General features: G+C 36.2%; 1 protein-coding gene and 2 long non-coding RNA genes across 4 annotated transcripts in view; 2 read left to right on the plus strand and 1 right to left on the minus strand.

Moving 5' to 3' along the window:
- Positions 1-11,916, plus strand: part of Ssbp2 (single stranded DNA binding protein 2) — a 242,450-nt gene extending 230,534 nt beyond the window's left edge. For both annotated transcript variants that reach the window (XM_042690759.1, XM_042690758.1), the window contains one exon: positions 6,038-11,916. In XM_042690759.1, coding sequence (XP_042546693.1) covers positions 6,038-6,067 — 30 coding nt within the window. In that variant the 3' untranslated portion in view covers positions 6,068-11,916. The remainder of the gene's footprint in view (positions 1-6,037) is intronic.
- On the minus strand, positions 1,586-19,943 carry LOC122117131. Its single transcript, XR_006149094.1, has 3 exons — positions 19,758-19,943; positions 10,690-10,695; positions 1,586-1,596 (listed from the first exon to the last, which is right to left on the minus strand). It is a non-coding gene; the product is annotated as an uncharacterized LOC122117131 (long non-coding RNA).
- On the plus strand, positions 19,438-23,649 carry LOC122117130. Its single transcript, XR_006149093.1, has 3 exons — positions 19,438-19,450; positions 19,535-19,548; positions 23,565-23,649. It is a non-coding gene; the product is annotated as an uncharacterized LOC122117130 (long non-coding RNA).
- The last annotated feature ends 225 nt before the right edge of the window (positions 23,650-23,874 follow it).

A 23,874-nucleotide genomic window follows, 5' to 3' on the forward strand; every position in this document is an offset into this window, starting at 1 on the left:
TTCCCCTCATTTTGCCTAACTTGATCTTTACCAGAAGTAATACCATCATAAATTGAAGGCTAATTGAATTTCAGCTATTAGAGTAGTTGTTTCTCTAAATGGAACCCCAAATTGAGTGACATGTGGATTCTTTTAGTTCTTGCTCTCAACCAACAGCCATTGTGTGGTACAAGACTTCTTTTGATTTTTTATTTTTTTTAATTGAAAGAGAGAAAGAATACTAACAAAAAAGAAAGAGAAAAGAAGAAAAAAAAAGAAAAAAACTGATCTTTTCTTTGTTTTTATTTGCAGGATATATGGTATATAAAAATTACAGAAATTGTTATTAGATTCTGTTCACTATTTTACTTCACAGCTATGGAACAATTTTCCTAGGTGTGCTTGTCTAGTTATCTTTTTCTAACTAACTTTTTAGTTAGATATGTATCTTTTTCTTTTCTAACTTTTCATAGTAAAATCCAATGAAGTACCTAACAAATCAATTTGGTCCACTTATTGAGCCTCCTATATACAAAACACTAAGTTAAGGATAATACTCTAGGATAAATATAATAGTACCTATCTTCAAAGGATACAATCCAATAAGAAAACATGCTTGCTTACATAACTAAAGTATACATTAGGTTAATAAGTGTTATAATACACAATTCATAATATCCAAGAAATGAAATCAAGCTAAGCTTCTATCAACTAATAAAAAAAGAAAATGTGGCATATTTACATAATGGAGTACTCTTAAGCCACAAAAAAAGACTAAATTTTGCCATTTGTGACAGCACGTATAGTAGAGAAAGACATTATATTAAGTAAAATAAGGCAGGCAAAATATAGGTTAATACATCATGTTCTCACTCATGTAGAATCTAAAATAAGTTAATCTCATATAAGTTAAGAATAGAATGTTGGTTACCAGAGCCAGAAAAGTATGGGGAATGGATACAAGTTGGTAGATTGGTACAAAAATTATAGGTAGATAGGAGAAAAAAGTTCTAGTATGCTAGATATTTATTTCAAAACAACTAGGAAGGATTTTTAGTTTCTATTGCAAAGTAATGACAATGTTTGAGGAGATAGGTTTACCCAATTTGAACATTACATGGTATATTTATGTATCAGAGTCATAGTACTCTATAAATATGTACGATTTTGTCAGTTAAAAACTATAATAATTTAAATAAATGTGGAACAGATATTAACCAAATGCTTTAAAGGTAAGAGGAAATTATTAATTTGAGATTGAAAAAAGAATATTTTGAAAAGAGTTACTCAAGATTTTAACTTTATGGGCAGGCATAAAGAGATCCCTTTCTCTCCTTCCTTCTCCCTGTTGTCACTGATAGCTGCTGGCCTGGTTTAGCAGTCTGAAAAGGGAAACCATTTCTAAACAGGCATCAGAAAGTTCTTCATAGTAGGTGGGGCAGAGAATCAGATATAACAGGACTTGACGAACTACTTCATACCAAATATATACCAGCCTCACCTTTGAATCTCAACCAGACTTAGTCCAGGCAAAACAACAGAGCCAGTTGTAAGAGTATACATTTAGAATAGAGAGCACAAGCAGTTGGAACCAAACCCTGGCTCTCCTGGCCAAGCCTTACTGTCCCTGAACCCAAGAAGGTTTAACACCAGACTGTTAGCAGTTAGAAAACAAAGGCTCCCTGCATTCTCCTTCTTCACCCTTCCCTGTCCCCAGGAGAAAAGTCAAAAAGTTAAAGTAAAATAATTGAATGAATGGCAGCCTGAGACAACCCATGGCGATAGTCAGCCTTGAAGGTCCACATGCACTGTTCCCTCCAGCCTTTCATCTGTCTAGTGAAGAAAGCCGTGTTATGACTAGGGTCAGTGTCATCTAGACCTTTCTTTATCTACAACCAAATTTTTTGCTTAGACCTTTTAATAAGATGAAGCAGTGAGAGGAAGAAAAACAAAAGGAGATTCGTTGTCACCTAAAAGCTAGTTATTTCTAATAAGATACCTTTACTGTAATCAAGACAATGCATACTGTTTAATAAATTTTAAAAGAAAAAAGTTCCAACAAGTGAATATTTAAATTCTGATATTCAGTATACATTCCTCTGAAAAGCACATACTTTTGAGCAGTCTGCCATATGAGGATTTATCACTTTTTACCGCAAAAGATATCTGAGAGGGGAACAAATGTGTCTTTAGTATTTATATCCTAGTCACTTCACCCAAGCTACTTCATTTAATTATACAAAAACTCCCAACCCTATGTCTTAACCTTAAAAAGCCAATGTAAACAACAGAGCAAAATATCAACTAAAAAAACCCACCCATTTCACCACTTCCCTCTTTTTCTGGCTTACAAAAAAATCTTTATTATAAGAAACAAAGATGCCCCCTAGTGTTTAAATGTTGTAAAATGTTTGCTTTAGAAGGTACAGAATAAAATAGTTTTGCATGCTTTTCCAGTAAAGAAACTATCTGGTCTAATTCCTTGAGCTAATTTACATAAAAATTATTTCCTTGTGACAAACAAGGTGGAATATGCTCTGTTTCTGCTATTATAAAGAAATCACATCAAACCCAGATTTTTATACAGTTACATAAACTTCACCTTAGTTTATTTCAAAGCAGAACAGCTACTCCTTATTTCTCATTAAGAAAATAAAATACTATATAGAAAATGAGGCATAAAAATTCAGTGAGATCTAACATATTCTTGAAGTTGAGAAACAAGAATTTATATATATTGTTGAAAGATTTAATAACTACTGGATTCTGTGTTATGTAAACTGGATAAAGGAAAGGGGAAAACACAAGTTCATACTGTCATGCTATCTCAAAATATAGTTTACACATTAAGGTAAAATAAATTGTGATCTGTTTAAAATAATACCTTTATGGTACTTCTTTTAAAAGATAAACTATAAACCATGATGTTGGTGATACCTTGGTGAAAGCCTCTGAGGAAAACCAGATTCACAGAATAGTTTTGAAACAGGGCAACCTGATATCCCAATGTTTTGGTATAAACACTGCAGTATGCCACTGCATATTGATGCTGTGGTTCAGTAGAAACTTTGGAGTGTGGTCTCAGTACAGAGCACCATGAATATTTGATGCCTTTAAATATGATGCTCCATTTAACACTCACTCTTCCTTTTCTTCTGGAAAAAAATGTAAGCCACTTTGCTACCACTTTGAGGAATCATGATCAACAGAAAAAGTTCTTTAGCTTGCACATTCTGTGAGATTTCCTAGAACTTTTGTGATTTCCTTTAGTGTCAAGGAAATTGAAGCAGTGTCAATAAAGGCAGCTGAATACAGTTTACAAGTACAAATAGCATGGCCATAAAGACACCCCCTGGCTGGCATATATTGATGCCTATTTAACTGTACTAGAGACGGTAAGCACAGCATTCTACAGTTATTTATACCCCAAAATAGTACTTTATTAGATGCTTAATGAAAATAATGATAAGTAATAATAATAAGTTATTTCTTGGAGCTAATGCTTCCATCCTTCCTGACTGATTCTTGTCCTTGATTTATTATCATACCTTATTCCATTACTCAGTTTCCTCCCTGGCCATACGCATTTCTCTTAACTTCCCAATCAATCAATTATTCTTCTGTAAGATTCCCTTATAACATTTGAAATACCAAACATGACATATTTTAACAATTCCTAGTGTTAAACGATCATAAAAATCAGGGAAAATATTTGATAATAGACTATTGCACACTTGTATGTACATGTATGCATCTTTTAATAATATATATTAGAATGAAGATTATTATATTTTAACTATTTGCTAATTTTACATGACATATGAATGAGCTAGAACAATAATATGAGCAAAGGATTCAAGAACATTTTAAATCCCAGTTATTAAGGATATATATTAAATGAGATGGTCTTTGGAGTTAACTGTGACTTACCCAGCAATGTTTCCATCATAAGTTCTTTTTAAAATAATAATATTGTAAGAAACAGAATTTCTCAGTGCCCATTTTATCACTGTTTCTGATTTTTTAATATACATTAAAACATTGATATGTGTTTGTTTTCTTGTTGATTCTTCACCCTGAAAATAAAATATCAAAGTATAATTCTGTTTAGTTAAAGGCTTTGGCTAGTTAAGTTGATGGTTACTGAGATTATTTGTGAGACTGTATACACTTTGTAAGGAAAGTGTATTCCCACTCCAGAACAAAGTTGGTGGTTAGCTCCATTTCAATAGCTCTTATCTGTGATTGTTTGAAAAGTTTTGGATTGGTTTTGGTTTGCTTTTGTTTTGTTTGTTTATGCCATGATAAAGGTTACAGTGAGTGACTTTTTCTATTAGACTGAATCTCTGTTCTTTGGCAGTCTCCCTTTAATCACCCTCGCTTCCCTGTTGTCTATTATAAGAGTCAGTTCAACTGTGTAACTTGGCCTTTTGAACTGAAGCAAATTTTTGGCCTATTAAAGCATTTTAACAAGTAGATTTTTCTTGATACAGCCTATGTTTAAAGAACTAGCAATTCTGCCAATGGTGTAACACCCTTTTTCTAGACTGCATCCTGTGCCTTTATTCAGGAACAATGCGTGTTCTGGCTTGAACCCTAATAACTTGTGGTTCCAAGGCCTGCCAGCTAAGCCACTTTTACCCCTTCTTGTTCTGAGAAACCCATCTTTCTTATTTTGATTCATCCTTACCTTGGCACAGTTTATCCTCTTCTCTTGGTTTCCGAAGTCCATCTCAGCTTGCCTGGAATTCGTGTCACTGATCTTCTAAGAAGTCACTTTCCCTTCTCAGTATCATTGTTCCCATTCAGCCCCTGCAACCTGGGACTGTCAGTCCTTGAACTTTACCTGCTCCCTTTCCCAAGACACAATCATTACTAGCACATTGAAAAGAATCACCTTTTTCCCTGGTCCTCACAGATTTTCAATAAAGCACTTTAAATATTTCATGATTAATATTTCCATTGTAACCTAGAAAAACCTAGAAGTCATTTTCATTTACAGTGCAGTACCATCTGAGGCTCGATGCTTCCCCCATGGCTCAGATGATTTACAACTGTGGCATCCAAAATGGTCATGATTTGCTAGAGATTATGGGGCAGTTCTGGACAGTGATGCTCTAGAACTTTTTGCCACAGTGTATCACTCAAGAGCAAGGAGTAAATTGGTATATCATTCCTTTCTAAATCATTTTATGTTCCTTTTTTAATATTTTTATTATAAAGATACTGTACATGGGGGGTTACAGTTACATGGGTAAGGTAATGAGTACATTTCCTATAGAGCATTGCTATTCCCTCCTGAAGACCACTGTTTTCCAAACTTCTAAAAGCCTCACATTGTATTGTTTGTCAGTCTCAGCATCAACAAGTATCTAGCAACTATGGCTCTGACCTCACACAAAAAGGTAACAGATTGAGACTGAAATTACAGATTAGAAGCAGGAGGTTATGTATTAACATAAACTGAAGTATCTTAAAATGTTTTAATGAGAACTTCTCCAGGCTAGCTGGGAGTTAGTTTTGTTTTGTTTTGCTGCCCTGCACTATTCATCTAGTATTTACTAAGTACCATCTATGTATCTAGTAAGACAGCTCTTAGAATTTTTGTCCTCCCCAAACCACTAGTTCTTAGGAAACCCCATTTACAGGTATGGAAACAGATCTTGAGTGAGATTAGTTAATTCCTCATTTTATATGGCTATACATAGCAAAAGCTAGTCCCTATTCTTATTTCATTACAATCCAACTTTGGACTGGAATTGCCCAAATTGTGAGAAGTATCTGCAGAACACACATAATCTGGCTAGTATGGGGTATCTTAAGAGGCTGTATAATGGCTGAATGATGGCTTCCCAGAGGGAATATTTTTTTTAAAAAAATTAAAACAAAATGGCATCTATATAAAACATTCTTTTTATAGTTTATTATTTTTATGTCGTATGATGTTAAAAGCCTAGGTATAAATGATCATAAGAAGGTAAAATTCACCATATCTTTTGTTGTAACATGAAGAACCTTAGTTACTGATAAAATATGGATTCTTCTTTTTTTCTTCTAGTACTCCCCTAGCATGACAATGAGTGTGTGATCCTTTACGCGTCTCCTCATGAAAACCACAGTGAGTCAGCCCTTCACAGAACTACTACGGAAGAAAATTATTCATCACAGTGTACAGTAAAGGAATCTCAGTCACACCAAACCAACCTTTTTATTTCCTGCTCTCTCCCCTATTTTGTGAAGAAAGCGGGTCCAAACGTGATTCAAACAACTGTACGGAGTGGCACATTAGAATTGCCCTAATCTGAACTGCAAATAATTATCTGTGTATGTATATGTGTGGGAAGGAGATTGTATCGTATATGTGGATGTTATATGGACATATACGCATACATGCATTGACCCACAGGACATTGTAAAATATTATCACATGACATCTTAAGTAGAAATAGGTAGGGACTTTTATTCCATCCTTTTTTTCACGTTTACATTTTAATTATTAAAAGTTGCTCCTGTCCCCTCCCTGAACTATTTTGTGCTGTGTATATCACTGCTTTATATAAGTTATTTTTTAAGGTGAACTCAGATGTTATGGTTTTGTAAATGTCTGCAATCATGGATAGGAATAAAATCGCTTATTTGAGAGCTTTCATTAAATTGTGTCTGATGCAAGTTATCCTGTGAATCCTAAAGTGTACTGTCTCAAGTAATGGAAGAAAGTATTCCTTTATCCTTATGTCAAATCAAACAATTTCTCGGTTACTTTGAGTGAAAAGTATTTTTGTATTTTTTTTTGTTTGAGAAAAACACTTCAGATCGACAAAAGCTTAACTGGGGCTTCAACAGTATATTTCTGCAATAACTACTTTAAATGGAATTCTTGATTTGTTTGTCTTAGGTGATACAAAAATCATTAATTAGCTCAAATTACCTAGATCACAGCAATAAAGTGACAGGGGTTGTCATATTTTTAGCAACATGTTTTCTTGTTCTCATGATAAAGCCCTGAAGTGATCACAGAACCATTTGCTTGAATTTATCACTTTTCACTAGGCACACTACAGGTAAATTTTTAATAACACACCAGTGTGAAATGCTATCTTTCATTGAGACATCCTGTGAACATCTCCATAGAGATGCTACAAACAGTCAAATGATTGAGACTTTCAACACCAGGGAGAAAAGAGTTATCTGGATACCCAAGGGCATCTGAGAGCTTCTGGAGTGCTGCTACTTTATCTAGATCAGTAACTTGCTTGCTAGGGCAGTACTGACTGGTACCAGTCCCTGCTGCTGTCTTTCTTCCCTGGCAGCAGAGCGCCTGCTCTGTTCCAGGGACAAAGGACTTACATTCTGAGGAAAATCACCTGTAGCAACAGTAACTTCCCTCCTGGACATTGACTTGAATAGGCTAAATCTGCATTGCATGACAGTTCAGAAGGCAATGAGGAAATATGTTTTAAATTACTTCCCTTATAAAAAGCACTTTGCTCTATGACACTTTCCAGATCTTTTGGGTCATGTTTAATTATACATATGCATACCAATTTGCTAATATCAACATATGAAGACTAATTTTAGACTCTGAAACAGATAACTTGCTGATAGTTTGTGTTACGACCGTGATACAATAACCACAGAGAAGCACCAACTATATATCCAAACTCCAGAGCCTTTGAAAAGCATTGCTTAATCTCATTCATCTCACTCAAGAGGAATTTTCTCTTTCCTTTAAGCTGATGATGGTCTCTAAGTGAAAATTCAGCAATACATGTACTAGTTCTTCATTTCAGATGATTTATTCTTGTCAAATCAGTAATGATGTATTCCTTCTGAAAATAATGATGTGTGTGTGCGTGTGTGTGTGTGAGTGTGTGTGTGTGTGCACGCGCGCGCGCGCGCATGACAAAGGTGTTGGGCAGAACTGTTGGGGGAGGGAGAAACATTGAATTAAACTCATGTTTCAGATTTGAACTATAGTAAAATGAGTCACAATTACACATAGTGTTAGGAGCCCTGGGATTGCATACCAGAGAGGAGCCTTATGCTCTCAAGCTTCAGAGATCTGTCATGAACAATTCAATCTTAAAAGTCTTTACCTCAAGCCAAGATAACCTGACAGTGGCACTTTGTACAAACATCTGAATTTCAAGAACAATAACTTTCACTTCTTATGACAATTGTAGCAAAATTGATAGTGTTTTGATTAAACTTAATTTCATGATAGGATTTTTAAATATTTTGTTAGCTCTTTTCTCCATTGTCCATTGTTACTGACCTTGCATTTCTTTTATTTGCCTTCTGGGAAGGTATTTTTTTTTTAATCACAAAGAACCCTGAACCTGATTTTATTTGCCCGTATTTTACGGGTAATCCCAGACTAGGAATGGCATCATGAGTCCTGTTATTTCTAATTTGTTGCAAATGGTAAATTTGCTATTTCTTGTTTTTAATATATAGTAATCAATTCACCATGATACTTATTTTTCTTTTTTGGATCCCAAATTAAATATGGCTATCTCAGATAATTCCTGAAATAGTTTAAAATCATTTTTGAGGAAACCATTGTATTAAAAAATACAAAAATGCTTAACTTTTATATCCAATTAATCTCATGTATTGAATGGAAGCTAGTGTCTATATATTTTTGTTTTTAGATTTTGAATCATTTAAACATTAGTATTTTTTCTTGTAATAAGGACATATACAATCTTTTATGTTTTTCATCTCTGCCAATGCATTTGTGAGTTAGTCTTGATAGATATTGCCTCTTTCTAGGGTTATTCTCATTCATTTCACCTCACAATAATATTAGCAATTCTTACCAACATTGAACATGAAATGCACATGTAAAATTGGAAATAAGCAGTAGGTGAAAACATTATTTTTCTTTGCTTTATATTGTGCCTAGCTCTGCAGGTGAAAGTACATGTCATTCTTTCTGTGTTACATATGATTTATAATCAGCTGTCTTTCTTACATTGAAGTTGCCCAGGAGAACAGAAGCTATAGGGTGTCATTAATACCATATATTTGAAGGGTGAATCAGTTCACTTTTGTAATATGCTCCAGGTTGGACTCCGTTGCTGATGAATAGGAAATTTATAGCTAAAAATCTGAGGTAAAGATTTCTCTATTGCCAAAAGACTAACAAATCATTTCTGTTCCTCCAGCCATGGAAAGTACGCCAAGATCTCTTTCCCTCCAGGAACAAAACAGAGAAAACTTCCATTTCTATTTGTATGATTATCTGAGATACCTGATTTCTATTTCATTTCGTAGGGTCATTCAATTAATACTCCATCTTTAGTCTAAAAGACAGCAAGCCAAAATAAGTAAGTTCACTTTGGGACATACCTAAGTCTTACAATTTGTCCACATCATATTGCTTTGGGAATGTTCCACAGTGTATTCCCCATTTTCTCAACAGGTGGAGTTTTCTGCAGTCCTTCATATGCTAAAGCAGCCCACCCCTGTGAGGTTACAATAAGGCCCAAGAAATCATTTGTACATACAGGACTGACAAGTTGCTTCTTGTTGACTTGTTTCCACCATCTGCCTACACTGATAATGTTGTATAGCCGATTGGCCTTTGGCAAAGTAGTTTCTCTACTCCTAAAACCTTGATTTGTTTCTTGGCTTTCTCCATACCTTCATCAAGTCCCTGACCACCCACCCTAACCCCCAGTAAATAAGAAACAGACTGAACAGTTTTATCTTCTCAGCCCTTAGGAACTTCATCTCTATATAGTGTTGATGGTGATTTCCCATTGGAAAATGGTTTTAATTTTCATTTGTTGATTATTACTGTTGATTACAAGAAATTCCATAAAACATAGCTACTTAATTTGGGGATGCATAATAGTATTTGGGTGCCAGTTTTTCCCTGTTTTATGTTTTATATACTATAATTCTCTTTATTTGAAAACATCAGTTGATATACGTAGTCCATGATAGTGTAAGGAGGAAAAAAGGCCAATGTGAGAAGAAAAGTTGTATGTTTTCCAAAAAGGTAGACTCACCTTATTTAAGTTTTCCTTTATGGTAGTGTCTTTTTTTTCTCATGAATTGCAGAGTATGTGTTTGCTTAAAGCAGTGCTCGCTAACCTAAAGATCTGTCTATAGACCAATCCTTTGGCAAATCCTGGAAAAATAAGAATGGTGAACCACTCTTCACAGTGCTTTTTGATGGTTACACATGAAAGGTGTGTGTGTCCCTGTGTGCATGTGTGGGTGATGGTAGTATGAAGTTTGCTCACAAATCACTACTCTGATTCAGTAGTGCTACTTCATAATACTACTGACAATAAACAATTCTCTTTCACTACTTTGCGTTTCCATGTTAAGTAGTGATTTGGGATAGAAAGAATACTACAACACACGAGCAGATGAAGTCTCTGAGGCCCAGATTTGATAGGCCTGTGTGAGCTTGTCCCTATTAAGCTTTCTTAAGTGGGCCTTGTACATAGGGATGAGAGTATAAATGATCATTTGATCCTTGGCCACTTCTCTGATCTTGCCAGCAGTTGTGTAATAATTATAGTTTTCTGATATATACATTTTTATAAGAAATTGGTATTATTAATTTATGTTACCTAAAGCATTAACTTTACCCATGAACTGTAATTCAGATTGAAAGAGGTGACCTACAGATGAAACATGCACCTGAAACTGCTATAATTACTTTTTAAAAACGATATCCTAAAGAGAAACCCTCAGCTGAATAAGCCTCCCAAGGAGAAGTTCCTCAGTTAAGTTTCCCATTAATGTATAATTGGTTTTCCTGAATAGAATAATTTCTGTGAGTAATTTAAATGTGAATATTTTTGCTGTCTACATCTTTAAGAATGAAAAATACAGTACAGTATATAGATATTATAAATTTTAAAGTGGGACTAAGTGTGTTTATGTATGCAATTATCGTTTGTCTCTTTTCCTCTGCAAGTTTACTGAGCACCATCAGGACAAATGCCAATTCATTTTGATTCTCTCAATCATTGAAATGTTAGGATCCACTTGGAATATTTGGCAATTCATTTCGCAGTGAGATAGGCTATTCACATGACAAAGGCAAGTGTTTAGTATTCCTAGAAAAATGATATTAATGATTTATTCCCAGTTTACAGTAAAACTTCATCCTATTTCCTCTTTCACATAACATCATCTCTGTACTTTGCCTCTCAGAACATGGTATGTTGTCAGCTATATGTATTATGCCTTGGTAAAACTGTTCAGCTAAATGTAACTAACCATGGAGTTCTTAGAAGACAGCAAATTTCAGATAATTTCCAGTTTACTGGATTTGACAGGTCTCTGCTAATTTTGCAAAACCTTAGAGAGTTTTCTTAATATGAACTACTGGTCAACGTGTGTATATGACTTTCTATCAAATCATATTTAAAAATGCTTTGCTTTCCTTTTATTAAGAAAATTTGAAATCTTATAAACTGTTAGATGAATAAATAAAGGACTTGCTATTGTCTCAAACATGGAAAATGGAGAGAGATCTTTATAAATACAACTCTTTACTCATGAGAGCCATCAATTTATCCAATTGTTTAATTTCTCTAATTGTGATTTTAAGAATTTAAGATGTTTTCTTACTACATGTGTTAAATTGTTACCTATAATGTCTTCCTGGAAAAAATAGAATTATTTGTAAGATTTTTATAAATGCACAATTTATGTATAAATATAATTGGAATCTGGGATGACTTAGTAATATACTAGTCTTAATTCAATAATAGCCACCAGCTATCTGGCACATTTGTAAATTTAGCATCTGTGTATGTATGTGTATATGTGTATATGTGTGCACATGTGCACATTATTACATTTATTCTCAAATGGATTTATCACTTAATGTTTTTGTAAAACTTGAGCTACTTGTGTAATGGGAAAAGTTGCCATAAAAATGTACATAAAGGCCCCTTAATTTGGCACATGTCTTCACATTTAATTTATAAAAATATAGCTTTTCATTTACAGTTTCTACCCTTTCATTTCTAGCCTCTACATCAGCACTTATTGGAAAATTAAACTGTTGGTATGAAAGAGCATAAATGCTTTCTGAATGACGAGTCAAAATACAGCTAAAGTGGACATTTATATAGCTGAATTTGATATTATAGCTTCTATAAAAATCTAGGAATGTCTAGTGGCCAAGAATTTGTATTCATTTAACCAAAAAAAAAAAACTATGAGTGGCTACTTCCATATGGTCAAGCAACTGAACTTTAATGCTAAAAAAATAACACATAATTAGCAGATAGGTATCTGTTAATGGATAAAGTTTTGCTACTATCTTCCAAATAGAACTATACAGCACCCTGCACATCTCCCAACATACACTGAAGTCGATTCTCAATAGTAGTCTATAGAAATAACAATGTAGGAAGAAAAGCTACAATTGGATTAAGGACTCAATTGGATTAAGGAGATACATAATTGTTTTTCACCCCCAATAAAAATTTAAATACTGGTTCCTTTATTATTTATTATGGCATATTCTAGCTTAGTGATGTGGTATATTTGTGCATACCAATTAGAAAGGAAAATGACAAATACTGGACAGACTATCTGAGCCAAAAGTTACCTCAAATAACTTCTCAGATGATTTTTAGCAAAGTACTGGATTTCTGGGGGCTGTTAGGTAGGTAGCTATGCAATTGAGCCCATGATTTTAAACAGGTAGAAGTTAAATAACCAAGAACTTTTCTAGAAGAAAATTATTTCTGTGTGGATATATATATATATATAACATATAAATATATAATAGAATATATATGTGATATAATAGCATATACTATTAGTGATGGAAATGTTAGGTAGGTCCAAGGTAAAAGTTTCACAGATAAAAGCAGCAGAATCCCCTTAATTCCCCCTCAGTTCCTGTGATAACTGAGATAACAAACACTGAACAACCTAGTAGAGGAAAAGAAGGGGCAGGTAAATACAAGAAATTTTAGATTTAATCCCTATGCACATAGTCTGATGATGAGAATTTGATGCATTTTTTTCTTTTAGAAAATCATATAGGGAAAGGCATTGTGTATGTAAATGTTTTGTTGGCTCATTTAGTTTGAGAGTGTCCCTGATGTAAATGTTGAGCCCTCCCTGATTACAGCTTCATATCTCCTGACCAGTGACCTCAACACTATCGTTACCTCTTGTAGTCCATTATTTTTTGCTGAGAATTGCAATGAAACCCTTCATATCTAGTAATATTACTGGAAAATGGTTTTTAAATGTGCTTTTGATAAAATAATAGTAGTCAATTATTCATATATATTACATAAACTAGTTTCAGTTACATAAGGGAATTCATCATTGCTTATATATATAACTAGAGTTTCAAAGAAAAGTGTCTTGAATTGAAAAATCACAGTTCTTTATGTAACCTTTTCTATTAGGGTGCTCATTGTTTTATCCTGTGTGACATTATCCACTGAAGACTTATTCCACATATGTAGTGGAATATTAATTTAATCGATTCAATTAATGTTTAATTCAATCATTGAGAGTGATATTAATTTTTGAGAATATAGCATACTATTGTAACACGCAGCTAGTTAGCTAGATTTTCACATATTTATTGTTTTTATTCAAGTAGTACTTACTTAGGTTCATTTTTTGAATCAAGGGAAACCGCTCAGAGAGCTGTACTTAAGTCATTGAGCAAAACAAATCCAGCTAATACCTTTAAAAATACAAGCTATGTATGAAAGTATTAAAGGAAAACAGAAACACTAGCAATTGCAAGGGGTCCATCTTACCATAAAAGTCCTAAAAATAGTGCTCCAATTCAAAATTAAAATTCTCATTATGCTGGGTGCTGGTTGCTCACACCTGTAATCCTAGCTACTCAGGAGGCTGAGATCTGAGGATCACAATTCAAAGCCAGCCCAGGCAGAAAAGACTGTGAGACTCAGAAAATCAGAAGTGGCACTGTGGCTCAAGAGGTAGAGTGTTCACCTTGACCTGAAGAGCTCTGGGACAGCGCCCCAGGCCCAGAGTTCAAGCCACATGACCAATATAATATATATATATATATATATATATCATTATGACATTCATTAATAAACAGAATTATTGAACCTAATAGATTAATCAAACCCAACATAGTTGCCATATCAATTTATAGAAAAGGAAGATTAGTAAACCTATTTATTGGCTAAGGATGATCTCCACAAAAATTAAACTAGTATTGAAGCATTCAGGTTTAAAAACCAAATGAATGTAGTAAAAGTGCCATTTTAAATAGCACAACAATTTTCAGTCTCTATATAAAAAAGTCTTGCGAAAGATACTTAGCTGCAGAATCAGTGTAGAAAGTAAAACATTCAATATCTATAGGCTGTAACACATTCAAGACCAAACACTCCTTAGAACTTGTATGCTATGTGATGAGTATTTCTAGAAAGGGCTTTTGAATTATTTTAGTTATATTTTTATTATGTTTAACTAGTTGTACAAAGGAGTTACCATTCAACAAATCAATTTAGGAATACAATGCATCATAACTGATTCACCCCTTTTGTCATCCTCCGATCTATCCCAACCCTGCCCCTCCTCTCAATTTTCTTTGTGCAATATACATTGAATTTTATGACTCCATTTCCCCCTTCTCTTCATTGTCTACTCATCTCCCCTTTCCCCATTTATTGACTCCTTTCCCCTTTATCCCTTTTATCCCACCCTCCACCTTTCAAGTACCAGCTTCCTGGCATTCATTTTGTTGGACTGTGAGTTAGTTTTTCTAAGGAATTACACCATTTGAGTTTTCACCTGAAATACCATATTTCTGTTAATGTACTTTTGCACACTCACACGCAACTCCAGTGTGTTTACTTCTTTTATAAATTAATTCTAGTTTCTATACATTAGAAAAAGAATCATGCATCCTTTGAGTCTCAGCCTGATTTACTTGGCTTAACATAGTTTTTTTTTAACAGGTTCATCCATTTCTTTGAAAATGTAACCTTTTTTTATTATTATTGTGAAAATACCGTATAGAGGGGTTACAATTACATGGGCAAGATAATGAGTACATTTCTTATCAAATATTGTTGCCTCCTCCTTTGTTTCCCCTTCCCATCCCTTCCCATCCTTTCCCATCTTCCCCCCCACCCCCGCCCAAAGTTGTAAAGTTCATTTTTCAACATAACGACTTGTACATCTCATTGTTGCAATGGGTCCACCTGTATCCCTATTTAAACGATTTGTTTTTTCCCTTCCCCACCACAACTTATACCAACATCAAATACAGTGAAAGCAGGGGTTATACCATGGGGGGAGGGACATACAAAACAACAAAGAAATCATCTTATATGTTAGAAACAATTGCATGAAAGAAAAAACATTTGAATACATATCTTGGGGTTCATTCCCCTAACACCAACTTATCTGACCTTTTCTGCTTGACTCAGACATATACTAGTTATTGCAAATAAGGGAAACCATGGGACCTATGTTTCTTTGGGCCTGGCTTACTTCACTTAATATAATTTTTTCCAAGTCTTTCCATTTCCTAACAAATGGGGCAATGTCATTCTTTCTAATGGAGGCATATAATTCCATTGTGTATATATATACCACATTTTCTTGATCCATTCATCTACTGAGGGGCATCTGGGTTGGTTCCTTATCTTAGCTATGGTAAATAATGCTGCAATAAATAGAGTTGTGCTGGTAGCTTTAGTATGGTCTTGTTTGTGATCATTTGGGTAAATGCCCAAAAGTGGGATTGCTGGGTCATAGGGGAGCCCTATGTGGAGTCTTTTGAGGAACCTCCGAAAATGTAACATTCTTAATGGATGAATGAGTCCACATTTTCTTGATCCATTCATTTATTAAGTAGCTACCTCAATAAATGGGTACTTCTGGTCTACCTTGGCTGTGGTGAATATTGCAGTAATAAACATGGGTGTGCTGATGGTTTCACTGTATCCTAGTTCATAATCTTCAGAATAAGTTCCTAGGAGTGGTATTGCTGGATCATAGGGTAGTTCTATGTTTAGGATTTTTTTGTTTGTTGTTATTTTTGAGGACTCTCTAACCTGCTTTCCAGAGTGGTTAAACAAGTTTATATCCCACTAAAAATGTATTATTTAGGGTTGCTTTTTCTCTAAATCTGCACTAGCATCTGTTACTGTGGGCCTGTTAGGTCAATTCCAAGCGGGGAGAGGTCGGAGATGGGCACAAGTCTGTAGACTCTCCAGATACTCTGCTCCCCACATTGTTTAAAACCTTATTTGGAAAAGTATTTACTACTACACTTTTAAGATTTAGAGAGATTTGAATAATGTTTCTGTGTAAAGGAGTTAAAAAAATTAAGAAATCGTTTCTTAGATAATAGAATAGTTTGCTGTTTTCCTTAGCAGTTGAGCATTTCAGAAAACATGAAATACAGAGTACAAAAGTACATGCTTCAGAAAAAAACATACATTAATTTGAGCTTTGTTTAAGATAGATAAAATGTCTTTGGTTTACTTGCATTATTGATTCTCTTCATGTTTGACATGACGTAAGTCTAGGCCTTTACACTGGTTCGCTAACACTGATATCTTTGCCTGGTGCTGTTATCTCATGCCTATAATCCTAGTTGCTCAGGAGGCTGAGATCTAAGGATCGCAGTACAAAGCCAGCCCAGGCATGAAAGTCCATGAAACTCTTATCTCCAATTAACCACCAAAACCTGTAAGTGGAGCTGTGGCTTAAATTGGTAAAGCACTAGCTTTGAGCTAAAAAGCTCTGGGACAGTGTGTCCAGGACCTGAGTTCAAGCCCCAAAACTTACAAAACAAAACCCCTAAAACAATATTCTGTTCACCTTACTTGTGAATTAAAACCGAATGAAAAGGGGATAACCTTATGCAGCTGGAGAGAAGGTTTAGAGCAGACAAGTGATTAAATCAGAAGTCATTTTCCTACTCCTAATGAGTATAAAACTGGCATTTGCTAAAATTAATGATTAATCACTAGACTGCCATATAAACTCCATCAGAAGTTTTGTGCATATGGCAACATTCCAACCTATGTTAGGGGATTTCTTCCTGCTGACATTGAAATTTTATACTATAGGCTTCATGGTATAGATCCTTTCATGATGATCTTGATTCTGCTTGCCAACAATAACCTACAAGATTTCAACAGTTTTTATATATAAATGGCAGCAGTTCAGACATTTAAATCTTTTCTACAAAGGAGAGTTGAAAAAGTAAGTTCGACTTGAGAATGTATATGACTTATTAATATATTTCAAACCCTCTAGAGTAAGCGCAATTTTCAGAAATTAAATTCATATCTTCCCATTTGCTTCAAAGATGACATTAACTTAAATATTCAGATTGTGTTTGAAGTTCAATATACTCATTATTTAGTTACAGAGTTTTATTTGCAGTGATTGGATTCAAAGAGTATATTAAAAATTTTCAGACTTAATTATGAGACAAATCAGAGATGTGAAAAACCTGAGGATGTTTGTATGAGCAACAGTTTGAATTGAGAAACTGTCTGCAATTTGGAGTGCAAACACAATAGGTTCTCACAAGACAGTATTTTTTTTAATTATCTTTAAGTAGGTGTACAAAGGAGCTGGCATTTAACAAAGCAGTTTATGAATACAATATATCTTGATCAATGTCACAACTTTCAGCATTTTTACCCATCCCTTCCATTCTACCCCTTCCATTATTTTTTAATTTTGTAGGACATACATTGAGTTCTTGACTGCATTCTCCCTTCCATCTCCTTTTTGTCTATTCCTCTTCCTTAGACCCATCTCACTCATTTTGAGTACAGCTTTCCTAGTGTTTATTTTTTTTTAATTCTATGGAATTACATTTGAGTTCTTCCTTGACTCTACCATATTTCAGTTAATATATCTGTACACATTTGCATACCACCCAAGATATTCACTTACAAGTTTATAAGCTAATTCTAGCTGCCACATATAAAGGAAAACACACAGGCTTTGTCCCTCTGGGTCGACTTAATTTTTTCAGATCTTTCCATTTCTTTACAAATGATACAATAGTATTTTATAATGGATGAATAACATTCCATTATGTATATATCCACATTTTCTTGATCCTTTCATCTATGAGGGGCACGTACGCTAATTCCATACCTTGGCTACAGCAAATTGTACGGCAATGAATATGGATGTGCTGGTGGCTTTACTGCAACCTGGTTTGTTATCTTTTTGGATCAAATCGCAGAAGTGAAATTGCTAGATCATAGATTTGTTCTATGCTTAGTTTTTTTTTTTTATTTTATTTTATTTTATTTTTGCTTATGTGGTGCTGAGGAATCGAACCCAGGGCCTCTGGCATGCAAGGCAAGCGCTCTACCACTGAGCCAACTTCCCAGCCCCCTATGCTTAGTTTTTTAAAGAACCTCCAAACTATTCTACTGAGATTTTAGCCAAGGACCTAAGAGATGAAAGTCTTTATGTAAAGTTCCCTTTGAGAAGGATGAGTCAGAGCAGTAACCTGCAAAAGCCATTTTTATTCCTAGGGCTGTGTCCTCTGCCTTTTTGTGAAAGAATTTGATTACTCAAGATAATCAGTACTGCTCTTCCTTCAGCTGACAGCTTGTCTCACAAGTATGCTTTTTTTTTTTCAAGCCACATTTAAGGCAAGAAAAGGTTATATAAATGTGGGCAGATGGAATGGAAACTTCCCCAAAGAGTAACAAAGAATTTTTTTTTCACTTTGTGACCATTATATGTAATACTTTTACATTATGTGAACATTATGTGAAATACTCTCACAGGCCAGTGAAGAGATTAGTTATCCAATTATTCATTGTCTTAACTGACAATATTTTTTTTGTATGTGCAAATATCAACATCACTCCCAACTTAGTTTTATCCTTGGGGTAGTCAGGCCCCTGTATAGCATTATTGGAGAGTTAATGTAGCTTTGTAAGTACTTATTAGCATAAAAGGTTTTGTGTGCTCTTGAAAATAATTTACTGAGTAATGTAGGTACTGGTAAACACTGTCTGATCTTAAAAAACAAAAGAAACAAAAAAATTAGCCCTAGCTACACACATAATATACAACTCCTTCATTGATAAGTTATTTCTGGAAATATCATCCAGCCAAATTGACCAATGCAGTATTTTTTTTTTTTCATCCCAATATTCATTCAGCTACTTCCACATCTGATGGACAGGAAGGGAGGATGTGGGGAGGGGAGAATGAATCACCTCAGTTGTAGTTGATTAACCTTGGCTTTCAAGACTTAAAATAGCAAGTAGGTACTCAAGGGAATTAATTAAATCATAGTCCAACGTATTACTAAGACTTCTGCATTTGATGGCTATTTAGAAGAACTAACAGCTTACATAGGTGAGATAAGACTGGCTCTTTCCTAAGAAGGCAAGCGAAGTTAACTGGGGGGCCAGCTCATGAAGCACTGTGTCTCCAGTGATTGCCATGTGATCCAAAGGCTGAGAGGAAAGAGGAGGTAGGAAGCAGGGTGAATGAAGGGCTCCATGCAGTCTGCCCTTCTGACATTGTTGATGCAAGCGCCCAGCCTTCCCAGGGATAGGAACCTGCAAAGGGGTGGAAACCTGTGAGTCTACCGGGTTCATCCACCCTGATGAGTTCCGGTCGAGAGCGCGGAGAGGGACGAGCACGGCCTGCTTCCCCGGGGCCCTGGGCGCCTGGCGGCCGCAGGCCCTAGACTGAGCTCCCGCATTCCCGCGCCCCGCCGCAATGACTTGGCAGCGGCGGCCTCTGGGAGGCCCGGCTCCACCCTGCCGGGTCCAGACCAAGGCCTCGCCCGGCTGCCGAGGACGCGGCGCCCTTGCGTGGTGGCGGGCACGGCGCAGCCGGGCGACCACGGCGGCCGAGGCGTTCACGGGCTGGAGGACGGAGACCGCAGCCGGCTTTGGAAGCTCGCCCGCATTCTGGGCCGCAGGGCCCGCCGATCCGGGACCTGGGGTGACCTCCCTGCCCCACAGAGAGGCCGCACCTGCCACAAGGACGCACGAAGGCCCTAGCGGGCCTGGCAGGTGAGCGGAGCCCCGGGCGGCGGCAGGGGCAGCGGTTGGCGGCCCGGGCGGTTGGGCTGGTGCCCGCGGAGAAACGGTGAGTGGGCCGCTGGTAGGCCTGTGTCCGTAGTATGGAAAGGCTGCTCTCAACCTCCTCAACCTTCTCAAAGACCTTGAGTCCATCTGTCCATCTGGCCTCCGGATGCGAAGAGGTTGCCGACCTGTGAGGAAGGAGAGACCGGAAGTCGCTCCTGTCAACGCCATGGGTTTGTAAAGACCATAGCAACGTCTTCTGAAAGTGACCAGCTCCCGGGGACACAGCCAGAGCCGCACTCGTCCGTGTTTGTTCCGTTCCCTGTTTGGAGGACATGGAACAGAAGACCTGGGAGAAGGAAGAGGGGGCGGGAAGACGTTTTCCAGGGACAGCCATTGATCTGCACGCAGCGCATCCCCTTGCTGCATGCAGAGCTGACTACGCTTAAGGACCTTGGATATTCTGCGGTGCCTGCTGTATCTTTAAAGTAGGAGCAGGAAAAGGACACATTTTGTAAACGTCCCTATTACAGTTCTTGTGAAATGCATTGGTGGGGGGGAGGGGTTAACCGCTGGAGTTGTAGGCATGGTGCTTATGCCTTGGTACCCAGATGACAGAAACGCAAAGAGGCCACGCCAGTGCTTACAGTGAAGGGTAACATTGTCCCATTTTGTTCTACTTTCTTGTGTACATAGCGTATGTAAAGGACAAAGGAGTCCTAACTCACAGCTAGTCTTTCTGGATGTTAGGGAGCTTGCCAGTGTATGACAAAAATAGAATTAGTAGACTTTGGCTGTTTTGTGTTAAAATCCCTAGAAAACGTCTTCTGAAAATCGGAGCATTCTAGCCCACTGGGTAGGTGGACAAGGGTTCTAGAATGCTCATATTTTGAAGACACTTTTCAGATTATAATTAGTTACATGTGTGCAGTCAGTAAAAGACTGCTGTCTATATAGTGGACAAACGGAGTCCTTACTTGAAAACATCTAGTCTCTCTAGATGTTTAGAAGTGCCCAACATATATGTTCAATGTAGAGACAGTAAAACATCACTTGTTAGATATCTTTTTGCTAATATTCACATGAAACACTGTCTTTAGGAAATGGAATGGGGAAAGCACCTCTGTGAGCAGAATGTCAGGTACTGCCTGTACTCATTTATTGGTTTGGAGGATAGGTGGAAGCGAGCAACTGCAAAAAGTAATATGCTAGTGTATTCAGACCTGGACATCCTCAGATGCCATTTTTCTGTATTGTGCATTTTGTTTTGCTGTGTATATAGTGTATAATGGACAAAAAAGCCCAACTTTCGCAACATCTAGTCTCTAGATGTTAGAGAGGTTGCCAGTATTTGACAAAGTAGTAAATTAGCACATTTTGTGTACTTTGTGTTAAAATGTCATAGGAAGCTTTTTTTTCTATAAATTTTTTCTATAAATGACATTTAGATAATGAATTTGTTTAACTATCTCTAAGCATTACATATGCCTGTACTGGTCCACTGGTTTGAAGGCAGAAAGAAGGAATTGAGGAGGAAATGGTCCAGGGGCAAAATGGCTGTATTTAGAAGATACCTCGGATTATAACCACTGCTGCACGTGCAATTGTATGTACTAGTGCTGTGAGCACAGCAAGCAAGTTTGTGTATGAAATAGCCAGTCCTAGGTCTTTAGAAGTGTTTGATGTACTTAAAAGTAGAGGTAGAATAACTCTGTAAATAGCTTTGCAAAATTTGGGAAATACTGTGTTTGGAAATGGAGTTGTTAAACCACCTCTGTGAACAGCGTACTGTCTGTACTTGTTCACTGGGCTGAAGGTGATGAAAAGGAAACTGCTGCAAGAGTTATCTTGTTAGTGTGTGAGAGAAAATTTCAGCTTATCCCTTACCCTCTATGTTCCATACATACTTTGCTGTATTTTACATATTATGTACAGACTGGACAAATGAGTCCTAATTTTATAATATCTATCTCTATATATTAAAGAGGTTGCCAGTGTATGACAGAAGTAGAGTTAGTAAACTAACACGTTATATGCATTGTTAAAATTCATAGAAAGGCTGTCTTCTGAAAGAGGTTTTAGAAACAAAATTGTAAGTGACTGTATACCTGTATCAAGTGTGATATTGGAGAGGAATTGGAAGAAATGAAAGGCTCTAGGTCAGACTGCTCCCACCTAGAAGACTCTTTCAGATAGACCCACTGTTACATATGTGTGGTTTATTCAACACTACTGCGTATATAGTGGACAATTAAGTCCTTATTTGAAACATCTGGTCTCTCTAGATGTTTAGAAGTGCACGAAGTATGTTAAAAGTAGAGGTAGTAAATAATTCATTTTGTAGATACTGTTTTGCTAAAATTCATAATGAAATTTTGTCTTTTGAAAATGGAATGATGAAACGGCTTCTGAGCAGTATGCATGGTGTGTGTTCTGGTTCAGGGAGGGAGGAGGAGAAGTGCGGAGGGCTTTCTACCAGTGGGTTTATGGTGAAGCAAGAGTGACCATTGTCTCTTGTGTCTATGCATTTTAATTTTGTTCTATATATAGTGTATATAAAGGACAGATGAGTCCAATTTAGAATATCTAGTCTTGCTAGATGTTAAAGAGGTTGCTAGTGACAAAAATAGAATTAGTAAACTAACACATTGAGTACATTTTGTGTTAAATTTTAAAGACTAAAACATTAAAGTAAAATTATTAAAAATCCCCTTGAAATATTACAGATGTATAAATAACCCTGACATTGGGTTGATGGAAATGGGAAGGGTTTTAGGCCAGAATCTTCTCTTTATATTAGAGCTTTTGTTAAGTGTGTGTGCTTTATCTGGCACTACTTGTTTGTTTGGTGGGAAACTTAAGACCTTATTAGAAGCATCTAGTCTTTCTAGATGTCTAAATGTGTATAAACTTGTAAAAGTAGAAGGCTAACATAATGCCCTTGAAGTATTTTTTGTGGTTGAATTTGGGAATGAATTGTAATGTCTTAGATACTGTGCTGTTTACTGGGTGGCAGCAGGGGTGCGGTTGGGGGAGGAAGTGTGCAAAGAACAGGCTGTCTTGGGCCTGTTCTGATGGTTCAGGTTGTCTAGATTTGGTTTCGTATGTGTATTCTGGTTAATATTGCCAAATATTAAGGGTTAATGCTAAAAGTAAGAAGTAGAAAACAATCCCTATAGAAATGTCCTTCTGTTAGTTTTTAGGAAACACTGTCTCCTAGGAGCGAATTATCTCAGCGTGTCTGGAGTGATGGAGAGGGAGAAGAGGAAGGTGGGGGAAGGGCTCTGTGAGCATCGTCACATCTAGAAGATGTTCATTTTTGGTAAAATACTTACATTGTACACAAAGCTCATTATTTCAGAACATCTAATCTTTATAGATGTCCTGAGATAAATGTATGGTAAAAAGTAGAAGTAGTGAATTAAATAACTTGTAAATACCTGTTACAATCAGCAGATCCATCTTGGATGGATTGTGCCACCTCTGGGCAATGAAGTCAGGACTTACTTAGAGGCTGGCAGCAGAGGGTAGGAATAGGAAGCCTACACAGAGAGATGTGTGCAGGTGTGCTCAGATTTTTACTTTGATTTGAGCCATTGATGTATATGGTTCTGCTTGCTCCCTAGGGATTCATATATTTAGTAGAAATATTCTTGCTAATATTTTAATAGTATGCTGTAAGCATACTAATGAGTTTAGAAATTGCTTAGTATATCTTGCTTTATGTCTCTTTCAATTGAACATAAAGGAAATTCAGTATTTTAATTGTAACTCTGCCAATACTTCTGTCCAGAAGCCTGTTGCTGGTTTTGTTTGTTTGTTTGTTTGTCGGTCATGGGGCTTGAACTCTGAGCTTGGGTGC

This window comes from Dipodomys spectabilis, unplaced genomic scaffold (assembly GCF_019054845.1).
Source record: "Dipodomys spectabilis isolate Male_0828 unplaced genomic scaffold, ASM1905484v1 ptg000140l, whole genome shotgun sequence".
NCBI classification, from domain to species: Eukaryota; Metazoa; Chordata; class Mammalia; order Rodentia; family Heteromyidae; genus Dipodomys; species Dipodomys spectabilis.